We start from the raw sequence: 24,095 nt of genomic DNA, 5'->3' as shown, positions 1-24,095 counted from the left end.
TGGTCCTGACTCACCCCTCCCCTAGTGGTCCTTACTTCCCCCTCCCCTCCCATAGTGGTCCTTATCCCAACCCCTCCCTCCCATAGTGGTCCTTATCCCAACCCCTCCCTCTCATAGTGGTCCTTATCCCCCTTCTCCCTCTCATAGTGGTCCTTATCCCCCCCATCCCTCCCATAGTGGTCCATATAACCCCCCCCCCCTCCCTCCCATAGTGGTCCTTATCCCACCCCGTCCCATAGCGGTCCTTATACCCCCCCTCCCTCCCATAGCGGTCCTTATACCCCCCCTCCCTCCCATAGCGGTCCTTATACCCCCCCTCCCTCCCATAGCGGTCCTTATACCCCCCCCTCCCTCCCATAGCGGTCCTTATACCCCCCCCTCCCTCCCATAGCGGTCCTTATACCCCCCCTCCCTCCCATAGCGGTCCTTATACCCCCCCTCCCTCCCATAGCGGTCCTTATACCCCCCCTCCCTCCCATAGCGGTCCTTAACCCACCCCCTCCCTCCCATAGTGGTCCTTATACCCCCCCCTCCCATAGTGGTCCTTATACCCCTTTTTTTATTATTAATTTTTTTTATTATTATTTTTTTATTATTATTTCTTATTTTATTTATATATATTTTTTTTTTCGTCCCCCCTCCCTGCTTGATATATGGCAGGGAGGGGGGCTCTCCTTCCCTGGTGGTCCAGTGGCAGTTCAGTGGGGGGGAGAGGGGGGCTGGCAGAGCTGTAACTTACCTGTCCTGCAGCTCCTGTCAGCTCTCTCCTCCTCTGCGCCGTCCGTTCTGCTCTTCTGGCAGCTTACACTGTAAGTCTCGCGAGAGCTTTTACACTGGGAGCTGACCGAGGTGCTGACCGGACGGCGCAGAGGAGGAGAGAGCTGACAGGAGCTGCAGGACAGGTAAGTTACAGCTCTGCCAGCCCCCCTCTCCCCCCAGTCTGTATTATGGCAATGCAAATTGCCATAATACAGACCTTGACTCGAGTATAAGCCGAGTTGGGGTTTTTCAGCCCAAAAAATGGGCTGAAAAACTCGGCTTATACTCGAGTATATACGGTATGTGCAACATTTGGTTTTTGCCAATCCTATGATGGAACCCATTAGGAAAAAGCTCCCTAAGTACTGGTAGGTTTATACCATCCCTCTCTGTTGATTGATTTACAATAATGTTATTTTAAAATTTTATCCTGTGGAATTCAATTATATATATATATTTCTAGTGAGTTTTTGTAACAGTATCAAAATAATTTTAGATATGCATCATACCAATCCATGGAATGAGAAATCTGTAAGTTGTCGCTTTGGGATCTAAAAAGTAAATAAAACATAATTACATGAGATTTATTTAAGTTTAAATGCTGAAGGTCATTTCATGAGAAAATGAAAACTTATAGCAAACTTATAGTGGGTAAACATAATTTAACAATGGAAATAGGCTAAAAACTGACAAAACAAAAAAAAATGTCAAATTTTTAAAAATAAAAAAAAAATACAATATTAAATAGTTCAGGTGCGTTGATGTAATCTCTCACCTTCTCGTCCAAATACAGCTTTGGCATAGTCCGGATGAGTGAGGAACAAGAATGCGTTAAAGTTCCAAAACCATATTGGATAGGCTCCTCCGTACGTTTTTGACCAAGTGACGATAGTATCCAAATCATTCCCATCTCGACGGAGCTGCCAAACAAGTATTACAATCAGAATATCATTTGTATGAAACAATATGTGTCTTCCTGGTGTGACATTCAATACTTTCTTAATTTTACTCATAGTCCTCTTACTTTGTTTGTGAATCTTTCTTTTGCATCACTAAGCCTCCCCTACCCACACGGAGACTAAAATGTTTTTGGGTGACAGTCTTAAACTTATCCTGTACAAAAATAGGTAATAGCTAATGATTACAGATTCTGATTTAAAAGTGAGTTCAAAGTAAATTTCAGATTAAAGGCCAGAGTAACGAAGTAAGAATTTGTAAGTGAAAGCAAATCTATTCACAAACCGGACTTTACATAGGACATGAATTTAGACTGGAAGAGAGAAGATTTCTTCTAAGACAAAGGAAAGGTTTTCTTCCCGAAAGAAAAAACAAGGATGTGGAATTCCCTGCCTGAAGAAGTTATTTTATCAGAGTCCAGACAGATGTTTAACCCCTGTACGTCCGCGGCCAAATTGAGTGCTGGAAGCAATCGTGATCGCTTCCAACCGCTCTAAGGGTAAAACCTGTACATGGGGGATATTGTTTTACTCTGTGTCACATCCTGTTCCTAGCTGCGGATCATTCTGGCAATGGCTTCTGTTATCAGCACTCTTTTTTTTACAATTCTTGTTTAGTTTTTCTAGTAATCTATTCCATGTCTGGTTTTTTTTATGCTGGGTTTTCTGGGTTCATTCCTGTATTCCGTTCCTGGAATTCCCAGTCTCCTGGATTCATTTAAATGTTTGTTTTATGTTGCCACACCCATTCCTTTTGTTTCAGTCTGATTCCTGCAGGCAGTTGCTCAAGTTCTCTGCCTTTTCTTGCAGGTAAGTGCTGTATGTGCTTTATTATGGTTTATTTAGCAGACATTAGGCAGAGGAAGACCTGCCAAATATGGGGTACATTGGCATTGTGGCAGGCTTATGCAATGTATGATCATATAATGTAACTAAATCCCAATTATTTTTCACATATAGTACTTAGTTATTTCTCCTCTTGTTTTGCCTATTATATCTGGTCTTGTTTTAGTTTGTCTTCCCAGTCCAGTAGTGTCCTGCCCCTGTTCTGTTAATGTTTCCCTTGTGTATTGTGTACATGTTCTGGGTTTAGCTTCCGATCCTTCTCTGGTTCTGGGTTCTACTAGTTCATGTTTGGTGTCTGTCTTAGCCTTGCCTTGTTTCTGTACTGGATACATTCCTGCTGCAGAGCCTCCATATTCAGCTCCTGGGAGGTCTGCTTATTTCCTAGTTCCTGGGATCCGCTGAAGCTGCATCAGGGTCCTGGTATGTGGCCGCACAAACGCTGGTGCTCAACACCAGGTGCGTGCGGTTACCCTGCACCAGACCCTGATAATCCACTTCTACTTCAACATCAGGCATACTGGGTCCTGGTCATCCGACCCCCGCCCAGACAGTGTCTGGGTCCCGGTCATCGGACCGCCACACTGAGTGAATGTGTCTGGGTCCCGGTCACCGGACCGCCACCCTGACACTCGGGAGACTTCGCTGAACACAAAATGTGAGTTTTTAAAACAGTAAAATGTATCATGACGATGAAACCACCAGTAAAAGTGCAGTTTTTTTGTGTAGAGCAAGAAATGCTAACTTTGTGGCTACTAAAAATGACTGGACATTTTGATTACCGTGGGTTGTCTACTTTTACAAATGGTATTCCATGATTGGGTTAATTTTCATTCCTGGGTCTCAAAGACATCATAGGCCCAGCAAACCAATCTGGCAAATTTCAATGTACAAACATGGAAAGCCCTACATTTGACCCCTGTAAGTTTCTAAAAACCCATAAAGCCTGTACATTGGAGGGCACTGTTGTACTCAGGAGATCTTGAACACATAGTGGGGTGTTCTTTGTCAGTAACTCATAAAAGTAAATGAGAATCCATGACTAGTGACTGTGGCGAAACCAGCTTCGCCACTGTGAACTGAAGAGGCCTGGCTGCTAGCCTCCTGCCCTGCGACTACGGCCCATGGACATATTGCTCTATAAACACTATATTTGGGCATGTAATAATTTATATTGCTGCTACTGGCCCTTTAAAATCATCTATGAACAGATTGGGACTTTTGGGACTACTGTCCCTTTAAGACTGTGAAGCATATTCTAGTGTACTGCCTGTAATATTGTATATGTATTCATGTGTTAAGTTTAACCTGGGTGATATGTATGCAGCATTCACCTGATTGTTCGGTAGAATCACTCCATTCATTATATTGAGTGAAACTACCGAACAACCAGACCACCCAGGAATAAGTGTGCCTCCAATTACAGTTTGCAACAATGTTGCAAACGGGTAATTGGCAATCAGTGTAATGTATTCTTTGTCCTCTGGGTGGCCGCCATTCGGGAAACAAACACGTGGCGGCGGCCATCTTAAACTACCGAACAGCGGTGTTTTGCCGTCGAGTGTCTGGAACTAAAATCGGACACTTGACTAGGCAAACACCGCTGAGACCTCCATACTTCCAGAAATTCGTATGGAAACTACCGAATGACCCGCCGTTCGGTAGAAAGAACCCCACAAACAAGGGAATTCATTCAAACCCTCTCCAGGCTCTATAACACAGGCAATTCGTCTGTTTCATTCACTTGTTTGTGACCGACCGCAGGGCCAAAATGCATGGAACTGTTTTCGGATACTTTACCCATGCGGTCGGTCAATACTTTAAAGTCCCATAACTCCCGAACCGTTTATCCGAATGGGCTGATTCTTGCATATGTTGTCCCCCTGAATAAGGGCTATCAGGGGATATGATGTTTTGGAGGTGTAGCCTATGTATTTGGGGTACATCCAGGAATTGGGGAAAAAGGTGTACGGTATAATTGTGTTAAGTGTTAATCTAAGGGGAGGAAATGTGTGGGAGGTACATCCATGTGATTGGTTAATTTCATCCTCCCCCTGGGAGTGTCCTGTATGTACTTGTTTGTAATAAAAGCCAGACTGGGTGTCCCAGTCTAGAGTTCTTGCTTAACCCTCAAAGCGATGTGTCGTCTCGGTCTTTGGGGGAATGGGATTGTATGCTGACTGCCAAGAGTGTAAGCCGATGTCTGCTTTTCTTGTTCAGCTGTTCCAGTGTTCGTGTGGTTCCAGTCGGGAGAATGGTGTTTGCAGTAGCTGCCTGTGCATCTGGAAAGGGGATTATCGCCTAAACTGGGTTTTATCCTCTTCTGTTCCAGTGTTCGTGTGGTTCCAGTCGGGAGAATGGTGTTTGCAGTAGCTGCCTGTGCATCTGGAAAGGGGATTATCGCCTAAACTGGGTTTTATCCTCTTGTAAGTGAAACGGTCCGTTACAGTGACGTCGAACATAACATTTTCGGTTCGCAAACGCGAACTTCCGCAAATGTTCGCGAACCGGGCGAACCCCCATAGACTTCAATGGGCAGGCGAATTTTAAAACCAACAGGGACTCTTTCTGGCCACAATAGTGATGGAAAAGTTGTTTCAAGGGGACTAACACCTGGACTGTGGCATGCCGGAGGGGGAACCATGGCAAAAAACTCCCATGGAAAATTACATAGTTGATGCAGAGTCTGCTTTTAATCCATAAAGGGCATAAATCACCTAACATTCCTAAGTCACAATGGATATGGATTGACACCTGACATATGACATATTGACACCTTGACATATGGATTGACACCTGTCCTCAGGGACCCTGATACACACTGACACAGAGCAGAATAGGGAATATTCACTAAATGCCAAACATTGTTATACAGGGGAATATTCAGTAAATAAGGATAAGGGGGGGGGGGGGGGGGGAGACCTACTGTCCTCCCCCCCCCCCCCCCGGCCACCACCCCTGCGCGGTGGATGGGGGCCATAAATCACAATGGGGGGGGGAACCTACTGTCCTCCCGCCCCCACCCGTGAGCGGTGGGTGTGTCACGTTCACAGTAAATGATGTGGAACACAACTGCAGATTTGTTAGGACTTTGATATTTTATTAAGACACTTAGATGGAACTGAGACTTCAGTTCCAGAATTACAGGTACTGTTTCTTTAAATAATAAACGGTTTGCTTCAGTTGGCAATGACAAGGTTCAGAATTCATTAGAGTCCGTTATTCTTGTTAACAGTTCAAATTATAAGAGATTGTATACATTGAAGGTATTAGTAGCAAGACAGGTACAGCTGAACTTGAATAATACTTGATTTGAGGAAAGCTGTAGCAGGCTTGCTGGGCAATTTGATAGCAGACTTTAGTATGAAGAAATAAAGCTTTAGCATTGTTAGCTCTTAACTCAGAGACTGTAAGTTACTTAACTTCGGAAGAAGAGGGATTGCGTTCCCAGCTCTCCTCTGAGGCGGATGCTTCAGTGAATGGTTCCAGAGAGTGCTGACACCTGTAGGTGAAGAGGAGAGATGTTGGGGACTTGAGTATTCTTCCAGTCCGGCTCCGTAGCGAGTGCTCGCCTCAGCGAGGTATGTGAGCCGGTGTCTTAGGTGCGATACGCGCTTCAATAATCCAGCGTCTATCAGCTGGTGCGGTCGCATTAAATAGCAGACCGCGTCAATGGGGGTGTGGCTAAGCTCCGTCAACCCGGAAGCATGAGGAGACATCGGGAGGCTTAGGCCTGACAGGGTGGGGGGGGACCTACTGTATGATGTTGTATCGATCAGGTAGTGTAAGGGTTACGCCCGCTTCACAGTGACAGACCAAACTCCCCGTTTAACGCACCACAAACAGTCCATTTGCACAACCGCAAACTCCCCATTTGCACAAGGTTGGATACCAAGCTAGCCATGTCCCGTTCCTTGTCCTCACTGATGTCATTGAAGGTCTCTTCCTCCACCCAGCCACATACAACACCAAGGGTCCCCGAAAGGTGACAACAAGCCCCCTGGACCGCCTGCTGTGTTTGGTCTTCCACCTCCTCAAAGCCACCTTCCTCCTCTGACTCCTCTTCTTCATACTCCTCTCTCTGCGTTAAGAATAGTACTACTTAACACACCTTATATTATCAGTTTAATCCCTGTTACGAGTAGAGGACTATTTCCTTGTTTCGCCAAACCCCTTCAAAGATGGAAAAAGCGGTATGAGTGGAAGAAACAAGGAAATGTGGTCAGGTGGTGGTTCCAGCCACACCGAAGGCTTGTACCCAGGTATGCTAATAAACTGAAAGAAAAAATCTCCCAAGAAGGAGATCTAAAACTGGCATAGGAAAAGGGTTAGACAACTATAATAAAGTGATACCTACAAATCCTAGTGAGCATAGGTGTATAATAGAGGAAGAAAGGGAAAGCAGAGCAATGCTTCCTAATACCGTGGTTAGTACCCTTTGTTAAAGTAAATTGAGTAATGGACAAAAGTCTTTATTGTATCATTTATAAATAACAAAGGGATACTATACTTATTCCCCTATATTGGCTAATTTTGTAATAAACCTATTATATAATATTGCCTGGGGCAAGGAAATTCCCTCTAAATAGATGGGTATAGGCAGAGAGTATGGAGACCGGAGTGATGCTGTCATAAAGTGTCAATAAGGTGATATAAAGTTAAAGGTATCACAGACACACAGCCCCCCTTTCTCTTAGCTAGTTTCCAGAAATGCTGGATAGGTAGAAGGGTTATAAAGGCTCAGAGAGGTCTAAGAAGAATCCTCTAAACTAGCCCTAATCTCCTTAAACACCTTCAAGGGTGTTCTAAGCTAAAGCTCAATCTAAACGTTTAGAGGACTGCCTGATTTCCCATCACAGATGCTGGCTAGGAATAACAGTGTGCAAGACAAAGAGTGGGTCTAAGTGCCCATAGTGCAGTAAAGTGTCCCTAGTGAAGTGAAAAAGAGAAGAACGAGCTGGCGCCCTATCAGGGGACGTGTATATGGCATCGATTTTAGGAACCGGGAGATGGAAAAAGATCCTTGGTCGGTCCTCCTATTTCAAATTTGGGGCACTGCGCGTGCAATCTAATGTGCCACCAGATAGGAATAGTACTACTTAACACACCACTCCTATCAGTTTAATCCCTGTTATGTGCCTTTTTTTTGGTTTGGTTTTTGAAGCCACAGTGCTGCACCAGTGGGCCTAAAAATTAGGCATGTACACATGCCTGAAAAATTAGGTATTATTGCAGCCGCTGCTGTAGCAGCAGCCAGAAAAATTCATGTTTGTTTCCCAGGCAGAAATTGCCCTAAAACATTGCGACTTGAACCCTAGTTGGTGGCGGATAAGTCACGCAAGTCAACCGGCATTCAGAGCTAAAATACAGCAGCGTCTGGACCATTTTTATCCCAAGGCAGCTCATCTCATCAGGCCTTTTTTAGTCGAATGTATCGCCCACTGTCAGTCCCTTCGGGATCCATCCCTCATTCATCTTAATAAAGGTGAGGTAAGCTAGACTTTTTTGACCTAGGCGACTTCTCTTCTCAGTGACAATACCTCCTGCTGCACTGAAGGTCCTTTCTGACAGGACACTTGAAACGGGGCAGGCCAGAAGCTCTATCGCAAATTGGGATAGCTCAGGCCACAGGTCAAGCCTGCACACAAAGTAGTCAAGGGGTTCATCGCTCCTCAGAGTGTCGATATCTGCAGTTAAGGCGAGGTAATCTGCTACCTGTCGGTCGAGTCGCTCTCTGAGGGTGGATCCCGAAGGGCTGTGGCGATGCGTAGGACTTAAAAAGCTCCGCATGTCCTCCATCAACAACACATCTGTAAAGCGTCCTGTCCTTGCCGGCGTGGTCGTGGGAGGAGGATGACTTCCACCTCTCCCCCTGTTAGATTCCCGTTGTGCTGTGACATCACCCTTATACGCTGTGTAAAGCATACTTTTTAATTTATTTTGCAAATGCTGCATCCTTTCCAACTTGTTGTAATTTGGTAACATTTCAGCCACTTTCTGCTAATACCGGGGGTCTAGTAGCGTGGACACCCAGTACAAGTCGTTCTCCTTCAGCCTTTTTATACAAGGGTCCCTCAACAGGCACGACAGCATGAAAGACCCCATTTGCACAAGGTTAGATGCCGATCTACTCATTTACCGTTTCTCCTCCTCAGTAATCTCAATTAAGGTATGTTCTTCCCCCCAGCCACGTACAACACCATGGGTACCAGATAGGTGACAACAAGCACCCTGGGATGCCTGTTGTGGTTGGTCTTCCTCCTCCTCAAAGCCACATTCCTCCTCTGACTCCTCTTCCTCACAATCCTCTTCCAGCGTTGCCACAGGTCCAGCAAGCGATGCTGATAAGGCTGTTTCTGGTGGTGATGGTGACCACAACTCTTCCTCTTCACGCTCATCTACGGCCTGATCCAGCACTCTTCGCAGGGCACGTTCCAGGAAGAAAACAAATGGTATGATGTCACTAATGGTGCCTTCGGTGCGACTGACTAGGTTTGTCACCTCCTCAAAAGCACGCATGAGCCTACAGGCATTGTGCATGAGCGTCCAGTAACGTGGCAAAAAAATCCCCAGCTCCCCAGAGGCTGTCCTAGCACCCCGGTCATACAAATATTCATTAACAGCTTTTTCTTGTTGGAGCAGGCGGTCGAACATTAGGAGTGTTGAATTGAAAGTGAGCCATGAAAGTGAGCCATGGCCGTGTAGGAATGCCTGAAATGGCCACACACCTTCCAGGCGTCCTGTAAGCCTGTGTACTTATGCACAAAGCGTTGTACGATCAGATTACACACATGTGCCATGCACGGCACATGTGTCAACTTGCCCAACTTCAATGCCGCCAACAAATTTGTTCCGTTGTCACAAACCACTTTGCTGATCTCCAGTTGCTGCGGAGTCAGCCACTTTTCCACCTGTGCGTTCAGGGCGGACAGGAGTGCTTGTCCGGTGTGACTCTCTGCTTTCAAGCAAGTCAAACCCAAGACGGCGTGACACTGCCGTATCCGGGATGTGGAATAGTACCTGGGGAGCTGCCGTTGATGTGGAGCAAGACGCAGCAGTAGAAGAGGACATGGAAGAGGATGGCGTAGAGGAGGTGGCAGCAAGCCTGCCTGCAAGTCATGGCGGTGTCACCAACTCCTCTGCAGAGCCACGCATTCCATGCTTGGCAGCAGTCAGGTTTACCCAATGCGCAGTGTAGGTGATATACCTGCCCTGACCATGCATCAGTGGTCAGATGGACCCTTGCCCCAACACTGTGTGCCAGACATGCCATTACTTCCTTTTGCACAATAGAGTACAGGTTGGGGATTGCCTTTTGTGAAAAGAAATTTTGGCCGGGTACCTTCCACTGCGGTGTCACAATAGCTACAAATTTTTTGAACGCCTCAGACTCCACCAGCTTGTATGGTAAAAGCTGGCGGGCTAATAGTTCAGACAAGCCAGCTGTCAGACGCTGGGCAAGGGGGTGACTTTCTGACATTGGCTTCTTACGCTCAAACATGTCCTTGACAGACACCTGACTGTGGGCAGATGAGCGGGAACTGCTCAATGCAAGAGACGGAGTGGCGGATGGTTGAGAGGTGGCAAGGAGGACAGCAGTGGTTGATGTGTCTGAAGATGCTGGACCAGGAGGAGGATGGTGGCTTTGAGTTTGTGTGCTGCTTGTACTCATGTGTTGATCCAATAGGCGTTTGTGATGTGCGATCATGTGCCTACGCAAAGCAGTGGTACCTAGGTGAGTGTTGGACCTCCAACGACTCAGTTTCCTTTGTCACAGGTTGCAAATGGCATCGCTGTTGTCAGAGGCAGACACACAAAAAAAAATGCCACACTGCTGAGCTCTGCAATGACGGCATTCTGGTGGTGGACACAGCATGCGTTGATTGGCGTGCTGTCGGGCTGACCCTGGGTGCCGATGCATGCTGTCTGACTGTGCCACTAGCTCCTTGCGACGACCTCCCCCTGCTTCCAACTCGTCTCCTCCTCCTCCTCTCTGTCTCCCCATCTGAACTTTCCCCCTGTTCTTCTTCTTCCCGAGCGGGCACCCATATGACATCCATGGATGCATGGTCATCAACCGCTTCACTTGTATCTGACAACTCAGCAAAGGAAGCAGCAGCGGGTACAAGATAATCATCATCACACCGTACGTCCATGTGTGTAATGCTGCCTGCCTGAGACATATCCCTGTTATCTACATCCTCTGGCAATAATGGTTGCGCATCACTAATTTCTTCAAACGGATGTGTAAATAACTCCTCTGACAGATAAAGTGAAGCGGCTGTGGTGCTAGTGTTGGCGGCAGACGGGTGAGTGGTAACTTGAGAGGTGCCCGAAGCTAAGCTGGAGGAGAATGGTGCGTCAAGGTTCCGAGCGGAAGCTGTAGAAGATTGGGTGTCCTGTGTTAGCCAGTCAACTATGTCCTCAGAACTTTTCAAGTTCAGGGTATGTGGCCTCTGAAAACTGGGCATTATTCTAGGGCAAAAGGGAATCACAGCACCACGACCACGACGGCCCCTGCGGGGTGGCCTTCTCTGCCTGTCATTTTTTGGGGGATTAGTGGTACTATGCGTGCAAGCTACTGTGAGACCAGATATGAGTGGCACTGTGCAGTGGCAGAGGTTGGCAGAGTAGACGCTGTAGGCCTGACACACACTTGAAGACAACTGCTATTCAATCTAAAACAGTGAAAAAATAAATTGTTTTTAAATGCACGCTTTTGTGACACCAGATATGAGTGGCACTGTGAACTGGCAAAGGTTGGCAGAGTACACGCTGTAGGCCTGACATGCAGACAACTAACTGCTATTCAATCTATTACAGTGAAAACTTTTTTTGCTTTTAAATGCAAGCTGTTGTGACACCAGATATGAGTGGTGGCACTGGGCAAGTGGGCACAGTATCCACTGTGAGCCTGACACAGAAGCTGGCAGGCAGGCAACTGCAGTTACATTACACATAAAAAAAGAAAAAGAAAAAGCAGGCTGATGTTCTAGCCCTAAAAATGGCTTTTTGGGGTGCTGTCCTTACAGCAGAGATCAGATGAGTCCTTCAGGACTGTAGTGGACACTGAATACACTAGCCTAGCTATCCATTTCCCTATCAAATCAGCAGCAGCTAAACTTTCCCTCCTCTCACTAAGAATGCAGCTTCAGAATGAATCTAAAATGGATGCTGTACAGGAGGTCTGCTGCTGATTGGCTGGAATGTGTCTGCTGACTGTGAGGCACAGGGTCAAAGTTTACTCAATGATGACGAATAGGGGGCGGATCAAACCGCACATATGTTCGCCAGATCAATATCCATGACTAGAGTACAATGTTAGGGAAAGACTGGTGGCAGAATTAGTGCATGCAAAGTGGTAAAATACCACCATTTACCCTAGGGTGTCTACAATTCAAAAATATATGGTTTGATGGGGGTAAATTACATTGGCTGGCTTAAAAAAAAGTGTCCCAAATAGGACATGGGTGCATGATGAAGAACTGTGAAAATTTAAAGTTGGAAAACTGGAATGTGCACCCTCCAAATAAGGTATTTTAGCCCCCCCGAGAACCAGACACACCTATACATGGGTGGTATCACTGTACTCAGGAGATGTTGCTGAACACATATTGGGGTGTTATTTGGCAGTAACCCTTAAAGTTCTCCGTACATGTATTCTTAAATTGCTGTGTATGTCCAAAAAAAATCTGACTGCCATTCTGGGGTGAAAAATGGGACAAAAAATTTGTTGCAAAATTGGAAGTGCTTCAAACTGGGTTTTTTTGCCTTCTTTTGGATCAACAGCAAAAAAAAAGTGAGAAAAGCTGGACACTTGTCTCTTTTCAGTCTATAAATATAAATGCTAAGGGAGTGTTTACAGTTCAGCTATTTGCAACTTAAAGTTTAAACATGTTTACTCATGTTAGTAAATATTCCGGTTTGCGTTTACTGAATAACTTGGAATGTGTGCTTTAAATCAAAGATCAAAAATGCTAAAATGCTGGGTTTCTTAGTGACCTTTGATATTTGCAAAAATAAAAAAAAAAAACTTAACCCTTTACAGAAGAATATATGAAAGTGTCAGCTGCCCACAAAATAACTAATTATTTGTGAACTGCATTATCCCTTTCTATACACAAGCAGATTAGATTTTGAAGCCCCCCCCCCCCCCCAAAAAAAAATCCAGACACCACATAGGATTAATTACTAAAGAGAAAATTGCAATTTAATGCAAAGTGAAGGCAAAAACAAACACACTGCAAAACGTCATAATCAATTTATTTATTTTTGCCTTAAATTTGATATTCACTATGAATTCCCACTTCAGTCATTAACCCTGGCAGTGTTTGCATTTCCTATGCATACATTACGAAGGTGCTGCCGGTCTGAGATCAGTTTCTAAAAACCATAAAGAATCCAGAGCACTCAATAGTCTAGTTTAAAAAAATAAAAATAAAAGCACCTCAACACTCAAGGGATCTACCCGGTAATTGATCAATCGATTTATGGTTCTACACTGCACAAGCCTGTCACAATGCCAATATACCCATTTTTGGCAAATCCTACAAGTGGCCCAAGCAGCCCCCTTATAATGTATGCATGTTTAGGGGAGTGCAGCCCTCCTGTTTCAGATCTGTGGATTTAAAAATATCGTACACTCACCTTATCCACATTCCCCAGAAGCCAGTGTCGAGGGGGTCCCGGGAATTGCTGGAATATTTTCTCTAGTTTCCTCTTTTTAATGAACAGTTGTGAAATTTTCAGCACAATTGCCACAAGGCAAAGTGTCAGCAAAAGTCGCAGATAGTGCTGAATGTCCAGAGATAGCCATGTCCTGGCTGTTTCTATCTCCATAACAGCTCAGGTCTGGCTGTGATTAGCTGATTGTCATCCACACTGATTCCCTTCCCTTTATACCTGCAACATGGGAGAATCTGACCAATGAGCACGTTGAATCAAAACATGCCCCAACTCAGCAGATACCTGTTCATCAATCTCAGCAGCAAAGAAATACAATGTATTCACTGCCATTAGCTGTATGCTGGGATATAACAGAGTATTTATTACCTTAATCTTATATACAATGTATTCACTGCCATTAGCTGTATGCTGGGATATAATACAGTATTTATTACCTTAATCTTATATACAATGTATTCACTGCCATTAGCTGTATGCTGGGATATAATACAGTATTTATTACATTAATCTGATATACAATGTATTCACTGCTATTAGCTGTATGCTGGGATATAACACAGTATTAATTACCTTAATCTTATATACAATGTATTCACTGCCATTAGCTGTATGCTGGGATATAACACAGTATTTGTTATATTAATCTTATATACAATGTATTCACTGCCATTAGCTGTATGCTGGGATATAATACAGTATTTATTACCTTAATCTTATATACAATGTATTCACTGCCATTAGCTGTATGCTGGGATATAACACAGTATTTATTACCTTAATCTTATATACAATGTATTCACTGCCATTAGCTGTATGCCGGGATATAATACAGTATTTATTACATTAATCTTATATACAATGTATTCACTGCTATTAGCTGTATGCTGGGATATAACAGTATTTATTACCTTAATCTTATATACAATGTATTCACTGCCATTAGCTGTATGCCGGGATATAATACAGTATTTATTACATTAATCTTATATACAATGTATTCACTGTCATTAGCTGTATGCTGGGATATAATACAGTATTTATTACATTAATCTTATATACAATGTATTCACTGCCATTAGCTGTATGCTGGGATATAACAGAGTATTTATTACCTTAATCTTATATACAATGTATTCACTGCCATTAGCTGTATGCTGGGATACAACAGAGTATTTATTACATTAATCTTATATACAATGTATTCACTGCCATTAGCTGTATGCTGGGATATAATACAGTATTTATTACATTAATCTTATATACAATGTATTCACTGCCATTAGCTGTATGCTGGGATATAATACAGTATTTATTACATTAATCTTATATACAATGTATTCACTGCCATTAGCTGTATGCTGGGATATAACAGAGTATTTATTACCTTAATCTTATATACAATGTATTCACTGCCATTAGCTGTATCCTGGGATATAATACAGTATTTATTACCTTAATCTTATATACAATGTATTCACTGCCATTAGCTGTATGCTGGGATATAACACAGTATTTATTACCTTAATCTTATATACAATGTATTCACTGCCATTAGCTGTATGCTGGGATATAATACAGTATTTATTACCTTAATCTTATATACAATGTATTCACTGCCATTAGCTGTATGCTGGGATATAACACAGTATTTATTACATTAATCTGATATACAATGTATTCACTGCCATTAGCTGTATGCTGGGATATAATACAGTATTTATTACATTAATCTTATATACAATGTATTCACTGCTATTAGCTGTATGCTGGGATATAACACAGTATTTATTACCTTAATCTTATATACAATGTATCCACTGCCATTAGCTGTATGCTGGGATATAATACAGTATTTATTACATTAATCTTATATACAATGTATTCACTGCCATTAGCTGTATGCTGGGATATAACACAGTATTTATTACCTTAATCTTATATACAATGTATTCACTGCTATTAGCTGTATGCTGGGATATAACACAGTATTTATTACCTTAATCTTATATACAATGTATTCACTGCCATTAGCTGTATGCCGGGATATAATACAGTATTTATTACATTAATCTTATATACAATGTATTCACTGTCATTAGCTGTATGCTGGGATATAATACAGTATTTATTACATTAATCTTATATACAATGTATTCACTGCCATTAGCTGTATGCTGGGATATAATACAGTATTTATTACATTAATCTTATATACAATGTATTCACTGCCATTAGCTGTATGCTGGGATATAACAGAGTATTTATTACCTTAATCTTATATACAATGTATTCACTGCCATTAGCTGTATCCTGGGATATAATACAGTATTTATTACCTTAATCTTATATACAATGTATTCACTGCCATTAGCTGTATGCTGGGATATAACACAGTATTTATTACCTTAATCTTATATACAATGTATTCACTGCCATTAGCTGTATGCTGGGATATAATACAGTATTTATTACCTTAATCTTATATACAATGTATTCACTGCCATTAGCTGTATGCTGGGATATAACACAGTATTTATTACATTAATCTGATATACAATGTATTCACTGCCATTAGCTGTATGCTGGGATATAATACAGTATTTATTACATTAATCTTATATACAATGTATTCACTGCCATTAGCTGTATGCTGGGATATAACACAGTATTTATTACCTTAATCTTATATACAATGTAATCACTGCCATTAGCTGTATGCTGGGATATAATACAGTATTTATTACCTTAATCTTATATACAATGTATTCACTGCCATTAGCTGTATGCTGGGATATAACACAGTATTTATTACCTTAATCTTATATACAATGTATCCACTGCCATTAGCTGTATGCTGGGATATAATACAGTATTTATTACATTAATCTTATATACAATGTATTCACTGCCATTAGCTGTATGCTGGGATATAACACAGTATTTATTACCTTAATCTTATATACAATGTATTCACTGCTATTAGCTGTATGCTGGGATATAACACAGTATTTATTACCTTAATCTTATATACAATGTATTCACTGCCATTAGCTGTATGCTGGGATATAATACAGTATTTATTACCTTAATCTTATATACAATGTATTCACTGCTATTAGCTGTATGCTGGGATATAACACAGTATTTATTACCTTAATCTTATATACAATGTATTCACTGCTATTAGCTGTATGCTGGGATATAACACAGTATTTATTACCTTAATCTTATATACAATGTATTCACTGCCATTAGCTGTATGCTGGGATATAACACAGTATTTGTTATATTAATCTTATATACAATGTATTCACTGCCGTTAGCTGTATGCTGGGATATAACACAGTATTTATTACCTTAATCTTATATACAATGTATTCACTGCCATTAGCTGTATGCTGGGATATAACACAGTATTTGTTATATTAATCTTATATACAATGTATTCACTGCCATTAGCTGTATGCTGGGATATAACACAGTATTTATTACCTTAATCTTATATACAATGTATTCACTGCCATTAGCTGTATGCTGGGATATAATACAGTATTTATTACATTAATCTTATATAATGTATTCACTGCCATTAGCTGTATGCTGGGATATAACACAGTATTTATTACATTAATCTTATATACAATGTATTCACTGCCATTAGCTGTATGCTGGGATATAACACAGTATTTATTACATTAATCTTATATACAATGTATTCACTGCCATTAGCTGTATGTTGGGATATAATACAGTATGTATTACATTAATCTTATATACAATGTATTCACTGCCATTAGCTGTATGTTGGGATATAACACAGTATTTATTACCTTAATCTTATATTCACTGCCATTAGCTGTATGTTGGGATATAATACAGTATTTATTACATTAATCTTATATACAATGTATTCACTGCCATTAGCTGTATGCTGGGATATAACACAGTATTTATTACATTAATCTTATATACAATGTATTCACTGCCATTAGCTGTATGTTGGGATATAATACAGTATGTATTACATTAATCTTATATACAATGTATTCACTGCCATTAGCTGTATGCTGGGATATAACACAGTATTTATTACATTAATCTTATATACAATGTATTCACTGCCATTAGCTGTATGCTGGGATATAAGACAGTATTTATTACATTAATCTTATATACAATGTATTCACTGCCGTTAGCTGTATGCTGGGATATAACACAGTATTAATTACCTTAATCTTATATACAATGTATTCACTGCCATTAGCTGTATGTTGGGATATAATACAGTATTTATTACATTAATCTTATATACAATGTATTCACTGCCATTAGCTGTATGCTGGGATATAATACAGTATTTATTACCTTAATCTTATATACAATGTATTCACTGCCATTAGCTGTATGTTGGGATATAATACAGTATGTATTACATTAATCTTATATACAATGTATTCACTGCCATTAGCTGTATGCTGGGATATAACACAGTATTTATTACATTAATCTTATATACAATGTATTCACTGCCATTAGCTGTATGCTGGGATATAAGACAGTATTTATTACATTAATCTTATATACAATGTATTCACTGCCGTTAGCTGTATGCTGGGATATAACACAGTATTAATTACCTTAATCTTATATACAATGTATTCACTGCCATTAGCTGTATGCTGGGATATAACACAGTAATTATTACCTTAATCTTATATACAATGTATTCACTGCCATTAGCTGTATGCTGGGATATAATACAGTATTTATTACCTTAATCTTATATACAATGTATTCAGTGCCATTAGCTGTATGCTGGGATATAATACAGTATTTACTACCTTAATCTTATATACAATGTATTCAGTGCCATTAGCTGTATGCTGGGATATAACACAGTAATTATTACCTTAATCTTATATACAATGTATTCACTGCCATTAGCTGTATGCCGGGATATAATACAGTATTTATTACCTTAATCTTATATACAATGTATTCACTGCCATTAGCTGTATGCTGGGATATGATACAGTATTTATTACCTTAATCTTATATACAATGTATTCACTGCCATTAGCTGTATGCTGGGATATAATACAGTATTTATTACATTAATCTTATATACAATGTATTCACTGCCATTAGCTGTATGCTGGGATATAACACAGTATTTATTAAACACATTCACTAATCTTATATACAATGTATTCACTGCCATTAGCTGTATCCTGGGATATAATACAGTATTTATTACCTTAATCTTCTATACAATGTATTCACTGCCATTAGCTGTATGCTGGGATATAACACAGTATTTATTACATTAATCTGATATACAATGTATTCACTGCCATTAGCTGTATGCTGGGATATAATACAGTATTTATTACATTAATCTTATATACAATGTATTCACTGCCATTAGCTGTATGCTGGGATATAACACAGTATTTATTACCTTAATCTTATATACAATGTATTCACTGCCATTAGCTGTATGCTGGGATATAACACAGTATTTATTACCTTAATCTTATATACAATGTATTCACTGCCATTAGCTGTATGCTGGGATATAATACAGTATTTATTACCTTAATCTTATATACAATGTATTCACTGCCATTAGCTGTATGCTGGGATATAACACAGTATTTATTACATTAATCTTATATACAATGTATTCACTGCCATTAGCTGTATGCTGGGATATAACACAGTAATTATTACCTTAATCTTATATACAATGTATTCACTGCCATTAGCTGTATGCTGGGATATAATACAGTATTTATTACCTTAATCTTATATACAATGTATTCATTGCCATTAGCTGTATGCTGGGATATAATACAGTATTTATTACCTTAATCTTATATACAATGTATTCACTGCCATTAGCTGTATGTTGGGATATAACACAGTATTTATTACATTAATCTTATATACAATGTATTCACTGCCATTAGCTGTATGCTGGGATATAATACAGTATTTATTACCTTAATCTTATATACAATGTATTCACTGCCATTAGCTGTATGCTGGGATATAACACAGTATTTATTACATTAATCTTATATACAATGTATTCACTGCCATTAGCTGTATGTTGGGATATAACACAGTATTTATTACATTAATCTTATATACAATGTATTCACTGCCATTAGCTGTATGCTGGGATATAACACAGTATTTATTACATTAATCTTATATACAATGTATTCACTGCTATTAGCTGTATGCTGGGATATAACACAGTATTTATTACCTTAATCTTATATACAATGTATTCACTGCCATTAGCTGTATGCTGGGATATAACACAGTATTTATTACATTAATCTTATATACAATGTATTCACTGCCATTAGCTGTATGCTGGGATATAACACAGTATTTATTACATTAATCTTATATACAATGTATTCACTGCCATTAGCTGTATGCTGGGATATAACACAGTATTTATTACATTAATCTTATATACAATGTATTCACTGCCATTAGCTGTATGCTGGGATATAATACAGTATTTATTACCTTAATCTTATATACAATGTATTCACTGCCATTAGCTGTATGCTGGGATATAACACAGTATTTATTACATTAATCTTATATACAATGTATTCACTGCCATTAGCTGTATGTTGGGATATAACACAGTATTTATTACATTAATCTTATATACAATGTATTCACTGCCGTTAGCTGTATGCTGGGATATAACACAGTATTTATTACCTTAATCTTATATACAATGTATTCACTGCCATTAGCTGTATGCTGGGATATAACACAGTATTTATTACCTTAATCTTATATACAATGTATTCACTGCCATTAGCTGTATGCTGGGATATAATACAGTATTTATTACCTTAATCTTATATACAATGTATTCACTGCCATTAGCTGTATGCTGGGATATAACACAGTATTTATTACATTAATCTTATATACAATGTATTCACTGCCATTAGCTGTATGCTGGGATATAACACAGTAATTATTACCTTAATCTTATATACAATGTATTCACTGCCATTAGCTGTATGCTGGGATATAATACAGTATTTATTACCTTAATCTTATATACAATGTATTCACTGCCATTAGCTGTATGCTGGGATATAACAGAGTATTTATTACCTTAATCTTATATACAATGTATTCACTGCCATTAGCTGTATGCTGGGATATAACACAGTATTTATTACCTTAATCTTATATACAATGTATTCACTGCCATTAGCTGTATGCTGGGATATAATACAGTATTTATTACATTAATCTTATATACAATGTATTCACTGCCATTAGCTGTATGCTGGGATATAACACAGTATTTATTACCTTAATCTTATATACAATGTATTCACTGCTATTAGCTGTATGCTGGGATATAACACAGTATTTATTACCTTAATCTTATATACAATGTATTCACTGCCATTAGCTGTATGCTGGGATATAACACAGTATTTATTACCTTAATCTTATATACAATGTATTCACTGCTATTAGCTGTATGCTGGGATATAACACAGTATTTATTACCTTAATCTTATATACAATGTATTCACTGCCATTAGCTGTATGATGGAATATAACAGAGTATTTATTACCTTAATCTTATATACAATGTATTCACTGCCATTAGCTGTATGCTGGGATATAACACAGTATTTGTTATATTAATCTTATATACAATGTATTCACTGCCATTAGCTGTATGCTGGGATATAATACAGTATTTATTACCTTAATCTTATATACAATGTATTCACTGCCATTAGCTGTATGCTGGGATATAACACAGTATTTATTACCTTAATCTTATATACAATGTATTCACTGCCATTAGCTGTATGCCGGGATATAATACAGTATTTATTACATTAATCTTATATACAATGTATTCACTGCTATTAGCTGTATGCTGGGATATAACAGTATTTATTACCTTAATCTTATATACAATGTATTCACTGCCATTAGCTGTATGCCGGGATATAATACAGTATTTATTACATTAATCTTATATACAATGTATTCACTGTCATTAGCTGTATGCTGGGATATAATACAGTATTTATTACATTAATCTTATATACAATGTATTCACTGCCATTAGCTGTATGCTGGGATATAACAGAGTATTTATTACCTTAATCTTATATACAATGTATTCACTGCCATTAGCTGTATGCTGGGATATGATACAGTATTTATTACCTTAATCTTATATACAATGTATTCACTGCCATTAGCTGTATGCTGGGATATAACACAGTATTTATTACCTTAATCTTATATACAATGTATTCACTGCCATTAGCTGTATGCTGGGATATAACACAGTATTTATTACCTTAATCTTATATACAATGTATTCACTGCCATTAGCTGTATGCTGGGATATAATACAGTATTTATTACATTAATCTTATATACAATGTATTCACTGCCATTAGCTGTATGCTGGGATATAACAGAGTATTTATTACCTTAATCTTATATACAATGTATTCACTGCCATTAGCTGTATGCTGGGATATAATACAGTATTTATTACCTTAATCTTATATACAATGTATTCACTGCCATTAGCTGTATGCTGGGATATAACACAGTATTTATTACATTAATCTTATATACAATGTATTCACTGCCATTAGCTGTATGCTGGGATATAATACAGTATTTATTACCTTAATCTTATATACAATGTATTCACTGCTATTAGCTGTATGCTGGGATATAACACAGTATTTATTACCTTAATCTTATATACAATGTATTCACTGCCATTAGCTGTATGCTGGGATATAACACAGTATTTGTTATATTAATCTTATATACAATGTATTCACTGCCATTAGCTGTATGCTGGGATATAACACAGTATTTATTACCTTAATCTTATATACAATGTATTCACTGCCATTAGCTGTATGCTGGGATATAATACAGTATTTATTACATTAATCTTATATAATGTATTCACTGCCATTAGCTGTATGCTGGGATATAACACAGTATTTATTACATTAATCTTATATACAATGTATTCACTGCCATTAGCTGTATGCTGGGATATAACACAGTATTTATTACATTAATCTGATATACAATGTATTCACTGCCATTAGCTGTATGTTGGGATATAATACAGTATGTATTACATTCATCTTATATACAATGTATTCACTGCCATTAGCTGTATGTTGGGATATAACACAGTATTTGTTATATTAATCTTATATACAATGTATTCACTGCAGTTAGCTGTATGCTGGGATATAATACAGTATTTATTACATTAATCTTATATACAATGTATTCACTGCCATTAGCTGTATGTTGGGATATAATACAGTATTTATTACCTTAATCTTATATACAATGTATTCACTGCCATTAGCTGTATGTTGGGATATAATACAGTATGTATTACATTAATCTTATATACAATGTATTCACTGCCATTAGCTGTATGTTGGGATATAACACAGTATTTATTACATTAATCTTATATACAATGTATTCACTGCCATTAGCTGTATGCTGGGATATAAGACAGTATTTATTACATTAATCTTATATACAATGTATTCACTGCCATTAGCTGTATGCTGGGATATAACACAGTATTTATTACATTAATCTTATATACAATGTATTCACTGCCGTTAGCTGTATGCTGGGATATAACACAGTATTAATTACCTTAATCTTATATACAATGTATTCACTGCCATTAGCTGTATGTTGGGATATAACACAGTATTTATTACATTAATCTTATATACAATGTATTCACTGCCATTAGCTGTATGCTGGGATATAAGACAGTATTTATTACATTAATCTTATATACAATGTATTCACTGCCGTTAGCTGTATGCTGGGATATAACACAGTATTAATTACCTTAATCTTATATACAATGTATTCACTGCCATTAGCTGTATGCTGGGATATAACACAGTAATTATTACCTTAATCTTATATACAATGTATTCACTGCCATTAGCTGTATGCTGGGATATAATACAGTATTTATTACCTTAATCTTATATACAATGTATTCAGTGCCATTAGCTGTATGCTGGGATATAATACAGTATTTACTACCTTAATCTTATATACAATGTATTCACTGCCATTAGCTGTATGCCGGGATATAATACAGTATTTATTACCTTAATCTTATATACAATGTATTCACTGCCATTAGCTGTATGCTGGGATATGATACAGTATTTATTACCTTAATCTTATATACAATGTATTCACTGCCATTAGCTGTATGCTGGGATATAATACAGTATTTATTACATTAATCTTATATACAATGTATTCACTGCCATTAGCTGTATGCTGGGATATAACACAGTATTTATTAAACACATTCACTAAACTTATATACAATGTATTTACTGCCATTAGCTGTATGCTGGGATATAACACAGTATTTATTACATTAATCTTATATACAATATATTCACTGCCATTAGCTGTATGCTGGGATATAATACAGTATTTATTACCTTAATCTTATATACAATGTATTCACTGCTATTAGCTGTATGCTGGGATATAACACAGTATTTATTACCTTAATCTTATATACAATGTATTCACTGCCATTAGCTGTATGCTGGGATATAACACAGTATTTATTACATTAATCTTATATACAATGTATTCACTGCTATTAGCTGTATGCTGGGATATAACACAGTATTTATTACCTTAATCTTATATACAATGTATTCACTGCCATTAGCTGTATGCTGGGATATAACACAGTATTTGTTATATTAATCTTATATA

General features: G+C 38.5%; 1 protein-coding gene across 2 annotated transcripts in view; it reads right to left on the bottom strand.

The window, feature by feature from the left end:
* LOC134568995 (cytochrome P450 4B1-like) overlaps nucleotides 1-13,420 on the bottom strand; it is a 44,237-nt gene extending 30,817 nt beyond the window's left edge. Inside the window, exons 1-3 of one of the 2 annotated variants that reach the window (XM_063427768.1) lie at nucleotides 13,206-13,420; nucleotides 1,535-1,679; nucleotides 1,269-1,310 (exon numbers count right to left, since the gene is read on the bottom strand). In XM_063427768.1, the coding sequence (XP_063283838.1) occupies nucleotides 1,269-1,310; nucleotides 1,535-1,679; nucleotides 13,206-13,397 (379 nt within the window). In that variant the 5' untranslated portion in view covers nucleotides 13,398-13,420. The remainder of the gene's footprint in view (nucleotides 1-1,268; nucleotides 1,311-1,534; nucleotides 1,680-13,205) is intronic. The other variant, XM_063427769.1, reaches the window with a different exon arrangement.
* Nucleotides 13,421-24,095: the final 10,675 nt, after the last annotated feature.

Source organism: Pelobates fuscus, chromosome 7 (genome assembly GCF_036172605.1).
Source record: "Pelobates fuscus isolate aPelFus1 chromosome 7, aPelFus1.pri, whole genome shotgun sequence".
NCBI classification, from domain to species: Eukaryota; Metazoa; Chordata; class Amphibia; order Anura; family Pelobatidae; genus Pelobates; species Pelobates fuscus.
This window is presented reverse-complemented; position numbering and strand designations above follow the sequence as displayed.